General features: G+C 46.7%; 2 protein-coding genes across 2 annotated transcripts; both read right to left on the bottom strand.

Annotated features, from left to right (window-relative positions):
* Positions 1–5185: 5185 nt before the first annotated feature.
* Positions 5186–7231, bottom strand: LOC135392149 (uncharacterized). Its single transcript, XM_064622843.1, has one exon. It carries the CDS (start codon positions 7229–7231, stop codon positions 5186–5188), a length of 2046 nt encoding a protein of 681 aa, XP_064478913.1.
* A 3860-nt stretch (positions 7232–11091) lies between these two features.
* LOC135392140 (uncharacterized) lies at positions 11092–12012 on the bottom strand. The gene has a single exon (XM_064622834.1). The coding sequence runs from the start codon at positions 12010–12012 to the stop codon at positions 11092–11094; it is 921 nt and encodes a 306-aa protein (XP_064478904.1).
* Between the last annotated feature and the right edge of the window lie 7899 nt (positions 12013–19911).

Genomic DNA, 19911 nt, shown 5'->3' with positions numbered 1-19911 from the left:
TCATCGAGTGTATCCAGCTTGCCTGGAAAAGAAAAGAGAGAGAGAAGAGATAAAGGGAGAGGTAGGGACTCTAAGCCTAACGCCCCTTCCAATGAGCAGCGAAGGCCTGTCCCCCAAAGGGTGCTGCCACCTTAAACATAAGTTATGCTTCAGGTAGTAATTCTTAAGTTGTTGGTCCCACTCACACTTCTCATTTCACACTCTCATTATGGGGCAAGTATTCCTTCAGTGGAACTGTCGAGGCCTTCACACTAACATAGATGATATACATGACCTGTTTGAAAGGTACAGTGCCGTCTGCTTCTGCTTACAAGAAACATACTTACAAGAAGAAAATTATAATCCTTTCCGCAGACATAATATTTTTAGGAAGGACCGTACAACTGGGGCTCGTGCATCTGGCGGAGTGGCTGTGGTCCTCCCGCAGAGTATAGCTGCAAGACAACTTCCGCTTGTCACAGACTTGGAGGCAGTTGCCGTTCAAGTCTGCCTTGACACTGTCTTGACAGTGTATTCATTATACTTGCCACCATCATCATTAATAGAACAAAGAGAACTTGAAAGGTTCTGCGATCAACTTCCTCAGCCCTATATCATCTCAGGCGACTTTCAATGCCTTGTGGGGCAGCTCAAAAGTAGATAGACGAGGGAAAATGTTGGAGAGGGTTCTTCTCTCAAGGCCAATATGTCTCCTAAATTACCAGGGTTACCAACATACATAAATTCTTCAACGCAAAGTTTATCTTCTTTAGACCTTTCGCTGTGCAGTCCTACACTTTTTTCACGTCTGGAGTGGACAGTTGAGCAAAACCCCCGTGGTAGTGACCATTTTCCTATCATTATAAAATTTCGTGGTCCAACAAATTCTCTAAGGTCACGACCTCCACGATGGAAACTTTCTGAAGCAGACTGGAACTTGTTTCAGAAAGACGCCAACCTTGTGTCATTATCTTTTGAGGACACTAGCGTATAATAAGGCGGATAATGTTATCACGAATACAATAATAAATGCTGCTTTGAAATTCGTACCACAAACATCTGGCCGTCTCCCCAAGCGTCCCAAAACTTGGTGGACAAACGATTGTGGGAAAACACGCAAAGAACAGAACAGAGCTAGGGGTATCTTTCGCAGATACCCCACTCCAGAGAACCTCCTTGCATTTAAAAGAGCACGTGTGAAAGCCAAATGGACGAGAAAGCAGGCAAAGCGCTCTTCGTGGTGCAGTTTTATCTCCTCCTTAACACACAACACTCCATCAAAGGTCGTTTGGGATAGACTTCGGAAAATTAAAGGAGATTATACAGGCTTTTCTATCCCCTTACTTCAAGTAAATGGAGCCCCACGTCAGAACTTGGGCGAGCAGGCTGACCTACTCGGTCAGCACTTTCACAACATATCGAGTTCTTCTCATTATAACAAGAATTTCCTCTCCATAAAGCAACAAGGTGAAAAACAAGCCATTCCAGTCACAGGTGGAGAGAACCTTCAATATAATAAGCCCTTTACCATGGTAGAGCTCCTGAGAGCACTGTCGTCAGTAAAGGTCAGTGCCCAGGGGCCAGACCGCATTGCATATTCTATGCTCACTCACCTGTCAAGCGAATCTAAAGTATGTTTGCTCAAGTTTTTTAATAATGTCTGCGAAAAGAGCCAAATGCCATCAACATGGAAGGTAGCAACGGTCATCCCCTTCCTGAAGCCTGGGAAGGATGCTTCAAACCCAACCAGTTACCGACCGATTGCACTGACAAGCTGCCTGGGAAAAACTTTCGAGAGAATAGTTAACAACCGGCTGATGCACTATCTTGAGGTTAATAACTGTCTTAATAATAACCAGTGTGGTTTTCGAAATGCACGTTCGACAGCAGACCACCTCATCCGATTGGAATCCACAGTTCGAGAGGCTTTTGTCAGAGGAAATCACTGCGCGTCTGTTTTCTTTGATTTAGAAAAAGCGTATGATACCGCTTGGCGGTATCATACCGTCCGAGACCTTTACTGATTAGGAGTACGGGGCCGACTTCTCAGTTGCGTAACCAACTTTTTACAAGGTAGGACATTCAGAGTTCGACTGGGGACAGCGCTGTCGCGGCCTTTTATTCAAGAAAATGGAGTTCCACAAGGTTCAGTGCTGAGCGTAACACTGTTTATAGTTAAAATGAACTCAATAGCAAGCGTTATTCCCCCTTCTATTTCATACTCTTTGCATGTTGACGATGTACAGATTTCTTATTCGTCCACAAATTTGAGTACTTGTGAGAGGAAACTACAACTCACAATTAACAAACTACTCAAATGGGCCGATCAAAATGGTTTCAAATTCTCTTCGAAAAAAAACTGTGTGTCCTGTTTTCCAGGAGAAGGGGGCTGTACCCAGACCCCACACTGACTATTGATGGTCACACTCTAGCAGTACATGAGGAACAGAAATTCTTTGGCGTCATCTTTGATAAAAAGCTCACTTTCGTGCCGCACATCAAGATCTTGAAAGCGAAATGCCTGAAATCTTTAAATATTCTTAAAACCATTTCACACCGGTCCTGGGGTGCGGACAGAGAGACTCTTCGCCGCATATACAGTTCTGTTGTTCGTTCTAAACTAGATTATGGATGTGTTGCATATGGATCAGCACACTTATCAGTCCTGAAAGCTCTCGACCCAGTGTATCACCTTGGCTTGCGGCTGGTACTTGGAGCTTTTAGAACCACACCGGTTCAAATCTTGTATGTTGAGTCAAACGAGTGTTCCTTGGAAAGGCGACGCTTTTACCTTGCAGTGTCTTATGGGCTGACAGTACTGGGCTGACACTCGTTTTCTGGAGTGTACACCGAACTGTTCACAGTTCAAGGTACAGATACTTCGCAAGATTCGCAAGATGGCGTCGCTGGCGAAAGACGTATGCGGCAGCTGCTCTCAATCATTTGTTGCCAAGGCGAAGGCAATTACTTGTTCTGGTGCTTGTGCTAATCGCTTTCATCTGAACTGTGTTAACGTCGCTGTTTCTGATTTACCGTTCCTTGTTAAAAATGGGAAAAGTATGTGGAAATGTGTCCCGTGCACTCGGCGGAGTGGGAGTAACCTGGTTCTGCCATCACCGACCAGCAGTGATGTAACAAGTAAGCCTAACATACGTACGGAAAGCCCTACTTCTGACGCCGGTTTATCTGACATGTGCCTAGTTCTACGTGTGCAACTTAATAACCTACTTGCAAAGGTCGACGAAATGGCATCCGAGCAAAGGAAACTGCGTTCCGAAATAATACACCTCAAGGACTTATTGTCTCGAGTTGTGCCAAACGCGTCAGAACGGCATGCTGATGGGCAGAATGAGCAGACATATGCCTCGGTGTCACACCTGAAATTTTCTTCATTTGGTGCATCATCTACTGGAGGCTCCTCGACAGCAAAGTTTTCCTCTAGTCCTAGGTTCGCAATAACACCAATGGATCCATCACCGTCTGCTCATGGAAATAGTCTGGTACGTCAGCCGGTGGAACAAGTCGGAAATAACGAATGGACGACAGTTCAAAGAAGGAAACGACCTGCCGCTGTGGGTGGAAAGAGCACTTCGAGCAAAGTAAAACCTGTCGCCCGCAGTTCGCCCACGAAATCTTTATTTCTCTCTCGGCTTGTCCCAGACACAACTGCCGCAGATGTAAAGGATATGGTTACCGACGCTGTGGGACACGAATGTGTGACAGTAAGACAGCTGAAGACAAGGTATTCTACTTACAGCTCTTTTCACATAACAGTCAGTGCCAATGACTTTGATAAAATAAACTCGGAGGAACTTTGGCCGGAAGGCTCCATATTCAAACAGTTTCTGGGAAGACTAGACGAATTGCGTATTATCGGTGGTAATGACGAGGACAAAGATGCTACCACGAGCGTTTAATATATTTCATGTTAATATTCGCAGCATGAGAAAAAATTTTGACTTGCTTGTTACTTTGTTAGCCACATCTAATGTTCATTATGACGTAATCTGTCTTTCTGAGACATGGCTCAATGCCAGCGAGCAGTATAAATTACCAGGTTTTGCCTTTTTCTCGTCTCCAAGAAAGCACTTGTTAGGAACTGCAAGGGGTGGAGGAGTCGCACTTTTTGTGTCTGACAGGTTCTGTTGTGCTGTGAGAAAGGACATTGACCTGTGGGTGCCTGATTATTGTGAATCTATGTTTATTGATGTCGTGGGTATTGGGCTAGTTGGCTGCATTTATCGTTCACCCAGTTGCAGCTTGGATGCGTTCCTCAGCAGGTTTGAGAATGTGTTATCTAAAATACGCAGCCGTGAATGTGTATTTATAGCAGGTGATTTTAATATAAATTTGTTACATAATCCATGTAATGACTACACTATGCTTCTTGAGTCATGTGGGCTATGTAATGTCGTAGGTGCGCCTACTAGGGTTGCTGCTCAATCGGAATCGCTGATCGATCATATTTTGGTTAGAAGCAGGTGTGTTGTTCGATGTGAGGTGATAGGTGAGCCTATCACTGACCATAATGCGGTTTGCTGCACATATGATTTTACTGTTCAATGCAGCAGGATCAACAGACACGGTTTGGCGCGCCGTAATACAATCGAGTTATCGCGGAAACGGGTTAATTATCAACAACTCCGTAGCTACCTTGAGCCATTTGATTGGTCGTACATATACGATGCTGATGTAAACATCGAATTTCGTAACTTTATCGCTCTTCTGCAGTATCTGGTTGATAAATGTACAACCTACATCGTTGGGAACAGACGGGATATACCAATATGCCCGTGGATGAACGAAACCCTGCTACATGTTGTTAGGCAGAAAGAAGAATGGTACAGAAAGCATAGAAGATGCCCTAATAATTTATTCTACTACTCCCAATACAAAAAGTTTCGAAACCAAGTAAGCAAGTTAACACGTCAACACAAACGAGACTACTATGCGAACTTAGTCTCTCGCGCTCAGGGTAACACACGAAAGATATGGTCAGTAGTTAATAGTGTAACAAAGAGAAAATGTGAAACGAAGACATATCCATGCAAAAATATTCCAGAAGCCAGGAGAAGTCATGATAGAAAACAACGAAATTGCACACCGGCTTGACGCAACAAATAACAATTTTAATGCAGACGTTTCGGCTCCCATGCGGGAGACATCATCAGTGAAAGCAAAATGAGAGGCGACCGCAACCAGCGGATTACTTAACCAGGTCGGCGAACACTTCGGGGAGGGGGCCGCGATTGGTATTACACACTGAAGGTTCTCCTCGCAGGTGCCATGACTCAAGCAGTTTCCTGGGGCCCCACCTTTGTTCCCTAGCTAAGGTCACAGCATTCGCGTAGTCAAAAGAGTGATCTGTGTTCCAACAATGTTCGGCGAGCTCTGTCTTAGATCGCGTTGCGTTTGTTGAGTTGCGGACATCTCGTTCGTGCTCTTTTAGTCTTGTACTGCGCTTGCGGCCCGTCTCTCCAATGTAGGACACCTCGCAACCGAGACACTGTACCTTATACACAACACCCGTCTGGGACTCAGGGGGGATATGGTCTTTTGGCTTAGAAATCAGTGAACGAAGTTTCAGGCAGGACTTGAATGCAGTCTTGATTTTTAACGGGAGGAGGGCTCGCCGAATGGATTCTGATACACCTTTGACGTATGGGATGGTGACGATGCCGTGTCGGAAATCGTCTTTCCTTCGGGTCGTGGGTTCGTGCATGCGTTTTCGTGTGTTCTCAAAGAAACGTAGCGGGTATCCTCGTTTCGTGAGTGACTCCTTGATTATCATCTCCTCGGACGTACGTTGTTCCGGGCAAGAGGCGAAATCTTCACAGCGTTGAAGCAGGGTTCTCACTACACTGCGTTTGTGTTCAATCGGATGGTAGGATTCGAAATTTAGGAAATTACCGGTATCACAGGGCTTGCGGGAGACGGAAGTTTGAATCAGGCCGGTGGTGAGCCTGCGTACGGACAAGTACAGGAAGGGGAGCCGGTTCTCCTGTTCAAGTTCGCAAGTGAACTGAATGGACGGTTCAATGCTGTTCAGGGTCGAATGGAATTCGTCTAGGAGGTTGCGATTTAGGATCACGAAAGTGTCGTCGACATACCATCGGTAGAACTTGATGTTGTGGATAAATCGTTGGAAGGCAGATTCTTCAACATATTCCATGACGAGATTAGCCATTGTCACGGACACCGGGCTGCCCATCGGACAACCTTCAATCTGATGGTAGACCTGCCCCCGAAACGAAAAATGGGATTGGTTAAGACAGAAGCGTAGCAGGATGATAATGTCCTCCACTGTGAGAGACGTACGTGTGGGAAGGGTGCTGTCGTCACGTAGTCGTGCTTCAGCCACTTTCACTGCTAACGCTGTGGGGACGTTAGTGAAAAGGGAGACAACATCAAAAGAGACCATGATGTCGTTGTCATCGACGACTTGATCTTGAATCAAACGAACGAACTCCTTGGAGTTAGACAGTGTCAGACCATTCCGTCCGGTGACTGGGGTGATTAAATTCACAAGGTGTTTTGACAGGTTATATGTTGGGGATCCAATAAAAGAAACGATGGGTCGTAAGGGGCAATCAGGTTTGTGAATTTTGGGGAGGCCGTAGAGTCTGGGTGTTAAGCCATCCGACGAGAACAGGCGTCGATACGTCACTTCATCAAGGCGTTCCTTTTTCTTGAGGTCACGGAGGTGATCGACAAGACGGCGTTCAGATTTCTGGGTAGGATCATTCGGCAGCGTGATGAAATGGGAAGCATCATCGAGAATCTTCTGCATTTTAGCGTAGTAATGGTCTTTATCCAGTACAACGGTGCCTTTCCCCTTATCCGCCGGAAGGATTATGATAGAGTCGTCTGACCGGAGATCGCGTAGTGCTGCATGTTCCTTCCGTGTGAGGTTCGTTGGAATCGTCGTAGAGTTAGTCAACGTAGTAGCGATGCGACTACGAGCCAGGTTGACCCCGGTCGTGTCCTTTAGGTGCCGTAGTTTATCCTCAATTTCTACGACGATGTCTCGCTTGGGTACTGCGCGGGGGGCCAGGGCAAAGTCAAGGCCTCTAGAAAGAAGGCTGAGGTGACCATCGGAGAGTTGCTTCGACGACAGATTGAAAACGTTGTCGGAGGTGTACACGGTCGGTTTTTTGGGCAGGATCCGAGAAAGTTTCTGGTCATGGGCGTCCGCACACTTGGTTTTCTCCTTGGTCTCCGCTTGCTTGCGTGCTTGGAAGACTTGCCGCATGTCACAAGGCTGCAGGATATCCCCCCTGAGTCCCAGACGGGTGTTGTGTATAAGGTACAGTGTCTCGGTTGCGAGGTGTCCTACATTGGAGAGACGGGCCGCAAGCGCAGTACAAGACTAAAAGAGCACGAACGAGATGTCCGCAACTCAACAAACGCAACGCGATCTAAGACAGAGCTCGCCGAACATTGTTGGAACACAGATCACTCTTTTGACTACGCGAATGCTGTGACCTTAGCTAGGGAACAAAGGTGGGGCCCCAGGAAACTGCTTGAGTCATGGCACCTGCGAGGAGAACCTTCAGTGTGTAATACCAATCGCGGCCCCCTCCCCGAAGTGTTCGCCGACCTGGTTAAGTAATCCGCTGGTTGCGGTCGCCTCTCATTTTGCTTTCACTGATGATGTCTCCCGCATGGGAGACGAAACGTCTGCATTAAAATTGTTATTTGTTGCGTCAAGCCGGTGTGCAATTTCGTTGTTTTCTATCGAAGACATATCCAGAGAATATCGGCTCTACTGAGGAGATGTGTGCTTTGTTTGGAAAGTACTTTTCGAGCATAGGGCCAAAGCTTGCAGAGGGAGTTAATAATATTCGTGCACCTCATCCTGAAACATATCTGACAAATCGCATTAGTAATTCTTTCTTCATGTCTGCCTTCGTTGTACCTGATATAGTTAAAGTTCTGGGCCGTGTGAAATGTGACACAGCAGCTGGTTATGACGGCATTACCGTACGTGTGATTAAGGAATGTTCTAGCGCATTATCCATCCCGTTGTGTTATATGTTCAACCACGCGTACTTCAGCGGTGTTTATCCAGACATACTGAAAATAGCGCGCATTGTTCCTATATATAAGGCAGGTGACAAGGAAAAAGTTGAAAATTACCGTCCAATATCTGTACTTGGTGCAATTAACACTATCTTTGAGAAACTCGTCTGTGCTCAGATGACACGTTTTATCGAAAAATATGATGTTCTATGTAAAGCACAGCATGGTTTCCGCGCAGGCAAATCAACGAGTTCAGCTGTTTTCTGTTACTCAGAAAATCAACTATGCTCTAAATAACAACCTTGTAACTGTTGGTTTGTTTGTTGACCTTCGCAAGGCTTTCGACACTGTGAACCACGGCATTCTGCTAGGCAAACTGCATCACTGCGGCTTTCGTGGTCTTATGTTGTGCTTCCTGCAGAGTTATTTGTCATCAAGGTGTCAGTTTACGTCAATCAATGGAATGCTCTCAGACCCTTTCCCGATCTCAGACCCTTGTTATCGGGGTCCCCCAGGGGTCTGTATTGGGTCCTCTGCTATTTTCCTTGTATGTTAATGATTTGCCGCTCGCAGTACCTAAAATGTCCACATGTATGTACGCGGACGACACTTGTTTTGTTATCAGTGGTAAGACAGTTGACGAAGTTAAAGCTGCTATTTCGAGTGAGACTAACTGCATTGCATGCTGGTTTAGAGCGAATCATCTGTCGTTAAATATAGATAAGACATGCTTTGTTGTTTTTAGAAAGCCGTCCACAGTCGGCACGCAGATTGAGATGAGTATTGAAGGTCAATCTGTTAAACAGGTAGAGGAGTTTAAATATCTTGGTGTCTTGCTTGATTCGTCTCTCACCTGGAAACCGCATATCGATTACATTGCGAGAAATGTAGCGCGGTCTTGTCACGCTCTCTTTTTGGCTCGTCAGTGTTTTTCTATTCATGTAACTAGACAATTTTACTTTTGTCTCGTTGAATCTCATTTGTCCTATTGTATAACCTCATGGGGAAATACATTCCCTGCTTATCAGGAAATTCTATTTAAGTTGCAGAAAAGAAGCCTAAGACTGATAACTTTCTCTCACACGAGGCATCCATCGGTAGACCTTTTCACGAGACTTAACATACTACCATTACCTGATCTAGTTCGCTTTTGGTACCTGAAGCTAGTGTATAAAATAATAAATACCGGGGAATATCATGGCACAACAGGGTTTAATTTGTGCCCTAGAAATAACAGGAGTGTACAACGTCTTATTTTCAAACCTTTTCGAGCAAACAATGTTTATGGGAGCCGGTTGCTAGAAAGCTATGGTATCAGATTGTGGAATATGCTGCCATCCGACTTAAAATATGGCAAGCATTTTGTGCGCAGCTTACGTCGCTATGTGATGAACAGCTCAACCATCCTTTCATCTTAATTATTTTGCTGTAAAATTGTAGTGTAAGTGTATGTGGGTAATATTTTTAATGTCGTTGCACTGCTTCTCAGTGTCTTTCTATGTGACTGTGAATTAATGGTATTGAGGATGAGCTGTGGGAGTCAATACTAGCCTGTGCTAATGACACCCATAATTTCATCCCTAAGCTTTGTATTTAGTAATCTTAATTCCATAATTCAATAAACAATAAAAAATAAACTTAATCCGAGTAAGGAGCTATCCACATCGTCCTGCACACTCCACTGTAACCAGCACTCATTTCCAACGGCTCTTTATTAAGAAGCCAAATGCTGTGGCTCCATTTAGTATTCGTGTCCAGCGGGATGTAGAACGTTACAATTTTACAAGCTATAATCTACCGCCCTTGCTGTGCAGTAAGCTGGTATCTCCTTGGTATCCACCTGTACAGCATGATACAACTCTTCTGAAATTTGACAAACAGAAATGCCCAGCCTTGCAAATACAACAAGAATTTGAAGCCCTCAAGCAAAACTTTGGCGACCATGTGGAGATATACACTGATGCTTCGAAAACAAATACAGGAGTATCATGTGCCATGGTATCTGGTGTATACACTAAGCCACACCGTTTAAGCAATATTTTGTCAATTTTTAGTGCTGAGGTTTATGGCATCATTGTTGCGCTCAACCATATCTTGCAAACACACACATCATCATCGGTTATATACACAGACTCTCTTAGTTCAGTGCATGCCATATGTGGTCTCCACATGCACAAAAACCTGCTGGTAAGACGAGCACAGTATCTTGCGAGTCTTATACAAGGAAAGGGCCACAGTTTGTGCATTTGTTGGGTGCCCAGCCATGTAGGCATAAAGGGAAATGAGAGCGCGGATCGTGCTGCCGCTGCTGCTCAGGATACCGACATTACGGCATTTGAGATTCCTCTCAGTGATCTCCTGAGAGACCTCAGACATGTTATCAACAAAGAATGGCAAAGCTCTTGGGACACGCAAACTCTGAACAAATTGCACACTATCAAACCGCGGATAAAACATAGATCGGTAGAAATCCAGCGAACCGGTAGAGATGTAGGAAGGGAGTTGCCTCAGGACAGAAGCCGCCGATATTTCGAACAGAGACTGTTCTTCTTCTGGGCACCGTCCTCATCATTGGCATGGTATTTAAGGGTTAGGTGTGACGTGTTTAAAGGTTCATGCGAATTGTGGGTCAACTGCCCGGAGGGAAGAAAGGTTCCGTACGGGCTTCTACGGCCGGAGTGAATGGCTGCTTTGTTAGAGTATGGAGGGGATTATGTGAACGTAGTGATCTAGGCTACAGATCGGTTACAGAAAAATGGAAGGTTCACGAACACGTGGACGAAACGGGACAACAGGCAAGAATTGGCAAGCATAGCGAAAGATAAGGAGGTTAGTGGTTTCCCCAAGTAACCACTAACCTCCTTATCTTTCGCTATGCTTGCCAATTCTTGAAAGTGTGTGTGAAAGCTACGGGAATGCCGGTGTTGTTTACGGCAACGAGGTGATACGTAGGTGATCTGCGCTTTTCCGAAGAAGTTGCCGGTAGTATGCTGACCTGAGCCCCGGTGTCGACAAGAAAGCGTTTCCGGGAAATCAAGCCCAACACGTAAAAGAGGCGGCAGGGAGATTGAAGGGACGCGGACGCCGCCTCTAGCGGTCCCCAGGCTGGTTTCCCGGCCACGTGCAGGGTGGGGTGCAGTTACGAGCGTGTGCCCCGAACGACCAATGGTACCAGCAAAAGGTGGTCAGGTTCGGAGGGGCTGGCGAAGGTGTCGGATGCCTGCGGCGACTGTTGTCCGTACGAGGCGAGCGGGAGCGTGGGCGCCTTCCGTCGCGGCGAGAGAAGGAGGGGCGGTGGGACGCAGCGGGGGTGGGCTGGAACTGGCGCAAAGAAGCCACTGCCTCCGCTAAGGACTGAATGTCTGCCGTCAAGGGTGAAAGTTCTGAGGCAGGGATGGTCTGGGAAACGGCGGGGACGCTAGATTCCGCTGGATGGTGCTGGGAGGCAGAGTGGTGTGAGGCGACGGCGCAAACAGGCGGCGGTGCCACCTCCATGATCTTGTCAGCGTGTAGGGAGAGTTCCGAAAGCGAAAGGTTGGTGGCCGTGGCAAGAATCATCTGTACGGTGGTAGGGAGTCGCTGGAGGAACAATTCCTTGAGTAAGCGTTCATCGAAGGACGAGGCCCGGTCGCCTAGCAAGCCTTGAAGATGTCGTAGGAACTGCGATGGGCGGCGGTCGCCCAGGTCTTCAGCAGACAGCAATTGTTGGTATCTGCGTCGTTTGGAGGCCATAGTACGTTCAATAAGAGCAGATTTGAGGGTGTCGTACGGTGTTTCGCCCATTGGGGCCATCAGGACGTCCGCGACGTCGGAAGCGACTTCGGGCGGAAGGACGGATACGACGTGCCTGAATTTCGTAGGCTGTGTGGAGATCCCGGCGAGCTGAAATTGGCATTCTGCCTGCAAGAACCACACTGAGGGATTGGCGGGCCAGAATGCAGGGAGTCGGACCGCGACGGAATTGACGTGCGGCGCCGGGGCTGGCGCGTCGGTGCCACCCTGGGAGGTCATGGAGACGTTCGGTACCACGTTCGGGTCACCAGATGTGGGAGCTCGACCGGAGCCAGAGAAAGAGACAACCGGAACGGCCAGTGCGGCAGCAGAAGAGAAGTGTTTATTCGGAGCACGGGCTCCAGAAGCGTGAGCGTGCTGTAGTCAGCACTTCATTGTCTCTTGGATCACTACACTATATATATATATATATATATATATTTGTAATACAAAGTTGTGGCATGCAATAAAGAAAGCAGAAAGCAGTGGTCATGCAGAACATAACAGATGATAATGGAGGTGGAAGGGAAAAGCATATTTTATTTGTGAAGTGTTTCTAGGCTGTCTTGAGATTTGTTGATACCGGACGGGTGAAGAGCGTTGAACTTGTATATGAGATAAGACTCCCTATCACGTCTGTCACGTGTGGATCTAAACCCGGTTTCTAGAATATATAGTTTAATGTTGAAAACATTAAACTATGTAACATTAAACTATATATATACGTATATATACATATATATGTCCCGTCGAAGGCAGCGCTGACTGCCGAAACGTCGTCCCCTATCCCCATATGTGTTAATAAACTCCCCTTTGTGTTTTCCTGTAAGCTCTTTGTCGTCTTCTGATTTTTCCTGCTTATTTCATTCTCGTGGTCAACCGCCCTCCTAAGCTTCTAATCTACATATATATATATATACATACATACATATATACATATATATATATATATACATACTTTTTCACTTAATACTTTACTGGCTTCGCACTGGGCTTTCAGAGGTGAGTTTCTCACCCTGACGGGAGGACATCACGTTCCACGTGACCTTCCGACGCCACTCGCTCAAACGTCGCCCACCTACGCATTGCTGATGAAGGCCCAATAGGCCGAAACAGCTGTCCAATGCTGGTGTGGCGACGTTTGGGACTTATAAACATATGTTCAACGTGCAGCCAAAGAGCCTATGCTATTTTTTTTTCACTTAATACTTTACTGGCTTCGCACTGGGCTTTCAGAGGTGAGTTTCTCACCCTGACGGGAGGACATCACGTTCCACGTGACCTTCCGACGCCACTCGCTCAAACGTCGCCCACCTACGCATTGCTGATGAAGGCCCAATAGGCCGGAACAGCTGTCCAATGCTGGTGTGGCGACGTTTGGGACTTATAAACATATGTTCAACGTGCAGCCAAAGAGCCTATGCTATTTTTTTTTTCACTTAATACTTTACTGGCTTCGCACTGGGCTTTCAGAGGGGAGTTTCTCACCCTGACGGGAGGACATCACGTTCCACGTGACCTTCCGACGCCACTCGCTCAAACGTCGCCCACCTACGCATTGCTGATGAAGGCCCAATAGGCCGAAACAGCTGTCCAATGCTGGTGTGGCGACGTTTGGGACTTATAAACATATGTTCAACGTGCAGCCAAAGATCCTATGCTATTTTTTTTTCACTTGATACTTTACTGGCTTCGCACTGGGCTTTCAGAGGTGAGTTTCTCACCCTGACGGGAGGACATCACGTTCCACGTGACCTTCCGACGCCACTCGCTCAAACGTCGCCCACCTACGCATTGCTGATGAAGGCCCAATAGGCCGAAACAGCTGTCCAATGCTGGTGTGGCGACGTTTGGGACTTATAAACATATGTTCAACGTGCAGCCAAAGAGCCTATGCTATTTTTTTTTCACTTGATACTTTACTGGCTTCGCACTGGGCTTTCAGAGGTGAGTTTCTCACCCTGACGGGAGGACATCACTTTCCACGTGACCTTCCGACGCCACTCGCTCAAACGTCGCCCACCTACGCATTGCTGATGAAGGCCCAATAGGCCGAAACAGCTGTCCAATGCTGGTGTGGCGACGTTTGGGACTTATAAACATATGTTCAACGTGCAGCCAAAGAGCCTATGCTATTTTTTTTTCACTTGATACTTTACTGGTTTCGCACTGGGCTTTCAGAGGTGAGTTTCTCACCCTGACGGGAGGACATCACGTTCCACGTGACCTTCCGACGCCACTCGCTCAAACGTCGCCCACCTACGCATTGCTGATGAAGGCCCAATAGGCCGAAACAGCTGTCCAATGCTGGTGTGGCGACGTTTGGGACTTATAAACATATGTTCAACGTGCAGCCAAAGAGCCTATGCTATTTTTTTTTCACTTAATATACATACATATACATATATATATATATATATATATATAAGTTGAAATAAACGAATGCGGTTGACCACGAAAAATAAAGATATTCAATAAAGATCAGAAGTGGAGACGGTGCTTCCACAGGATAAGGAATAAAAGGGGGACTTTATTAAAAACTAAGAGGGGGTATTCGACGTTTCGACAGCAGCGCTGTCTTCAACAGGAATGGGATACTATGGTGACGCAAGACAATTGCAAAGAATGAGATGGGAATATGTACAAGGAGAGAGGGCAGCACACGTGCTTTGTCAAACAAAGGTAAAGGGGTACAATGAATCATAGGCAGTCAAGTTCTTCGCCGGAGGGCAATGATTTCCTGGGGTGACCAACCGGGGAGTCTGAAAGAGATACAAAAGAGTGTATGTATTCTGAGAGAATTAGGAATTTAGGTTGCGAACTGTTGAGAGGACGCCGGGGTCCTCGTTGATCTGGCTTTTAAATTTGTAGATCAGGAACGATTCTTTTTGTTCTCTAAGGCGTTGGGATGGAAAACCCGATTGCAGAACGAAAATGGCTATGTCGTTAATTGAGTGGCCGGGTTTACTAAAATGTCGAGACACTGGCAGATTAGGTTTCTTTGATACGTCGGACCTGTGGTTGTTGAATCGGATTCGGAAGGATGTAGCTGTTTGACCGATATATTGGGCCTTGCACTTATTACATTGAAGGAGATAAAGGACGTTAGAAGAGTTGCAGTTAAATAGACCATTAATTTTTGTGCGATAGTTAGAATTTGTGCTTTCTACTCTGGTAGCAGTTTGCATTAATTTACAGATCTGGCATCTGCGTCCGTTGCATGGTTGACAACCGTTGTGTTCCAAGGACTTGTTTAACTTGGCGTTCACAAGTCTGTCTTGGATGTTCCTTGCTCGACGATAAGTAACGCGGGGTGGTTCCGGAAACACCTGACTCATGCGATCAGATTGGGTGAGGATTGCATAGTGCCGTTTAAGTATGCGGTTTACGTCCGGGGCATAACCGTTGAAGCTAATAGTGAGGTTTACCGAAGAATTCTTATCGGCTCGGGGCTGTGTTTGGAATAGGTTCTCTCGATCGGTTGATCTAGCTCTGGCTATGGCATCTTTTACGACCTGATTAGGATATTTTCTATCTGCGAAAGTTTCTTCAAGGCTCTCAAGATGATTGTCTAGTTCATCATCGTTAGAACATATTCTCCGGTAACGCAGCGCTTGACTATAAGGGATAGCTAGCTTAGTGTGCCTGGGGTGGCAACTCTGGAACGATAGATATTGTTGGGAGTCGGTAGGCTTGCGATACAGACTGGTGGTTATGATTCCATTATGTAGTTTAACTTCCACATCCAGAAAATTAACAGCTGAGGAGGAGTAATTGAATGTAAATTCAATACTGGGATGTACTTGGTTAAAGTCGTTAACAAACAACTGAAGGTCGCATTCGGAGTGGGGCCAAATAATGAATATATCATCTAGGAATCGCTTATATAGGAGTGGCTTCAGTGCACAATTTCTGAGGAACGGTTCTTCCAAGGATGCCATGAAGATATTTGCATAGTTAGGGGCCATTTTTGTTCCCATTGCTGTACCATTGACCTGTATGTAGTGTTTGTCGTCGAATTCAAAGTTATTGCATGTTAGGATCAGATTCAGGAGCTCCGTGAGGACAGACGTATCATAACCCTGATCGGGTTGATTCTTAAATGCACTCTCTGCTGCTGCTATTCCATCTGAGTGAGGAATGTTAGTATACAGGGAAGTGACATCTAGGGTTGCTAACAGACAGTTAGGGGGAACGTTTATTTTACGTATATCTTGAAGGAAATGGTTGGTATCCTTAACGTATGAGTCGAATTTAGACGGGATGGGCTTGAGGAGATGATCCACGAATGATGAAAGATTCTCAGTGGCTGTACCATTACAGGAAACAATCGGTCTTCCGGGGTTACCCGGCTTATGTATCTTGGGGAGCATGTAAAATCTACCAGGCCTAGGGTCCTTTGGGAGTAAATACTGGTACAAGCTCTCGTCAATCTTTTTAGCGTTTTTTAATCTTGTTAGGACTTTGGTTACATTGGCACTAATTTCGGGGGTAGGGTCAGTTTCGAGAGCTCTGTAAAATTCCGCGCACTGAAGTTGGCGGAGGCCTTCTGTAACGTATGATTGTTTATCCATTACAACTATCGCGCCTCCTTTATCTGCCCTCTTAATTACGATATCCTTGTCGTTCTCTAATGCCGACAAGCTTTCTTGCTCCTGCTTAGTGAGGTTATACCTGAGTTTGCGTTTGGCGCTGTCCTGATACGCACGGAAGATATCCTTCTGAACTGCTTTAATGTACAAATCAAGGGTTTTATCTCGGTTAGGTTCTGGAGTGAACTCTGATTTTATACGAAACGGATTACTGTTCGACTCTGTCTTTTCATGAAAATATTCTGCAAGCCGTAGCCTCCGGGCAAAGTTATCAAGATCTAAATGTAACTGGTATTCATCCACTCTTGCATCATTAGGGCAGAACGATAATCCTTTACCAAGTAGGGAACGATCGGAGTTCGTAAGTTCACGTAAAGAAAGGTTGATAACGTTACGATCTTTTGGTTGTCGGTCGGCATCACGCATTGGAGGGGAATTATTAGTTAGATGCGTTTCAGGGGCGTGCTGCAGATTAGGGTTTGAGGCTACGGCAGAAGTGGACAAGAAATTGGGCGCGTTTGAGGCGGTGTTATCGGCGGTATGATGCTGTATGTTATCCCGAGTGAGCTTTTTTTCTTTCTGTAGTTTTAGGCTCACTCGTTTCTTTTGAAAGAACTCGTCTAGTTCTGCTCTATGAGACTCAGATAAGGTGGTTTCGTTTGAGACGGTGTTTGCCTCCTCTGACAGGGAATTTATTGTATCTTGACACTGCATAATTAGTATTTTGGTTAGGGCTAGGGACGTATTGTGCAGGGTTGATAACCACTCTTTTTCAAGGTTTTGGTTAAGAGGGAACGTAGATATCTTACGAATCTGCAGTCCTCGCGGGCATTTTCCACTCCTTTCATATGTTACAAGAGTATTAAGGTGAGAGGAGTAGCGCGCAATTTTGTCCGCGATTTTTCTGAGTTGGAAAAACGCCTGAGTGTCACTGCTAGTAGTTTCGCCGGGATAAATTGGTTCAGACTCACCGGTTAGTCAATCCTGCTTCTTAGACGTCTTCTGAACGTGGACGTGGCTCCGACTGCTCGCTGCTGCTTCCTGGATTGTGGGCCATACTGGATCAGGCGTCCCGGTGACTCCTTCCTTGTGGACAGGCAGCCGACGTAGAAGCCGGGGCAGTAGGGTTCGCACTCGGTGTGCTATCTGCCGGACTCCCTCGAAGTTAGGGTGCAGGCCGTCGGCTGCTAGGACTCTCGTCGGGGGTTGTCGATGAAAGCCGTGGTCCAGAAAGTAGAGGTCCGGCGATCGCTTGCACAGGTCTCGCAGCCGCATGTTGAAGCCGTACGCCCGTGGGTTACATTGGAACTCACGGCGCCTGTCGGGATAAGATCGACGGCGGTTGAAGGAGCGGGGTAGAATAAGAGTACATACCACAAGATCGATGTTCCCGCGGGAACGAATGTGATCCAGAAGCTGCACGTAGTGCCGGATGGCCGAGTCGGGGTCCCGAACTGCCCCAACAATGTTCGTGACCAGGAGCGGAGGCCGCATTGCGGACTTCTTGGAGGAGGGTGACCAGCTACCCCCCAGCGTGCGCGTCGTCGTCCTGCACTGTGGGACAAACGACATGCCATACAGCGACCCCGACTCGGCCATCCGGCACTACGTGCAGCTTCTGGATCACATTCGTTCCCGCGGGAACATCGATCTTGTGGTATGTACTCTTATTCTACCCCGCTCCTTCAACCGCCGTCGATCTTATCCCGACAGGCGCCGTGAGTTCCAATGTAACCCACGGGCGTACGGCTTCAACATGCGGCTGCGAGACCTGTGCAAGCGATCGCCGGACCTCTACTTTCTGGACCACGGCTTTCATCGACAACCCCCGACGAGAGTCCTAGCAGCCGACGGCCTGCACCCTAACTTCGAGGGAGTCCGGCAGATAGCACACCGAGTGCGAACCCTACTGCCCCGGCTTCTACGTCGGCTGCCTGTCCACAAGGAAGGAGTCACCGGGACGCCTGATCCAGTATGGCCCACAATCCAGGAAGCAGCAGCGAGCAGTCGGAGCCACGTCCACGTTCAGAAGACGTCTAAGAAGCAGGATTGACTAACCGGTGAGTCTGAACCAATTTATCCCGGCGAAACTACTAGCAGTGACACTCAGGCGTTTTTCCAACTCAGAAAAATCGCGGACAAAATTGCGCGCTACTCCTCTCACCTTAATACTCTTGTAACATATGAAAGGAGTGGAAAATGCCCGCGAGGACTGCAGATTCGTAAGATATCTACGTTCCCTCTTAACCAAAACCTTGAAAAAGAGTGGTTATCAACCCTGCACAATACGTCCCTAGCCCTAACCAAAATACTAATTATGCAGTGTCAAGATACAATAAATTCCCTGTCAGAGGAGGCAAACACCGTCTCAAACGAAACCACCTTATCTGAGTCTCATAGAGCAGAACTAGACGAGTTCTTTCAAAAGAAACGAGTGAGCCTAAAACTACAGAAAGAAAAAAAGCTCACTCGGGATAACATACAGCATCATACCGCCGATAACACCGCCTCAAACGCGCCCAATTTCTTGTCCACTTCTGCCGTAGCCTCAAACCCTAATCTGCAGCACGCCCCTGAAACGCATCTAACTAATAATTCCCCTCCAATGCGTGATGCCGACCGACAACCAAAAGATCGTAACGTTATCAACCTTTCTTTACGTGAACTTACGAACTCCGATCGTTCCCTACTTGGTAAAGGATTATCGTTCTGCCCTAATGATGCAAGAGTGGATGAATACCAGTTACATTTAGATCTTGATAACTTTGCCCGGAGGCTACGGCTTGCAGAATATTTTCATGAAAAGACAGAGTCGAACAGTAATCCGTTTCGTATAAAATCAGAGTTCACTCCAGAACCTAACCGAGATAAAACCCTTGATTTGTACATTAAAGCAGTTCAGAAGGATATCTTCCGTGCGTATCAGGACAGCGCCAAACGCAAACTCAGGTATAACCTCACTAAGCAGGAGCAAGAAAGCTTGTCGGCATTAGAGAACGACAAGGATATCGTAATTAAGAGGGCAGATAAAGGAGGCGCGATAGTTGTAATGGATAAACAATCATACGTTACAGAAGGCCTCCGCCAACTTCAGTGCGCGGAATTTTACAGAGCTCTCGAAACTGACCCTACCCCCGAAATTAGTGCCAATGTAACCAAAGTCCTAACAAGATTAAAAAACGCTAAAAAGATTGACGAGAGCTTGTACCAGTATTTACTCCCAAAGGACCCTAGGCCTGGTAGATTTTACATGCTCCCCAAGATACATAAGCCGGGTAACCCCGGAAGACCGATTGTTTCCTGTAATGGTACAGCCACTGAGAATCTTTCATCATTCGTGGATCATCTCCTCAAGCCCATCCCGTCTAAATTCGACTCATACGTTAAGGATACCAACCATTTCCTTCAAGATATACGTAAAATAAACGTTCCCCCTAACTGTCTGTTAGCAACCCTAGATGTCACTTCCCTGTATACTAACATTCCTCACTCAGATGGAATAGCAGCAGCAGAGCGTGCATTTAAGAATCAACCCGATCAGGGTTAT

Source organism: Ornithodoros turicata, chromosome 1 (genome assembly GCF_037126465.1).
Source record: "Ornithodoros turicata isolate Travis chromosome 1, ASM3712646v1, whole genome shotgun sequence".
Lineage (NCBI taxonomy): Eukaryota > Metazoa > Arthropoda > Arachnida > Ixodida > Argasidae > Ornithodoros > Ornithodoros turicata.
Note: the sequence above shows the minus strand (reverse complement) of the source record. Positions and strands in the feature narration are given on the sequence as shown.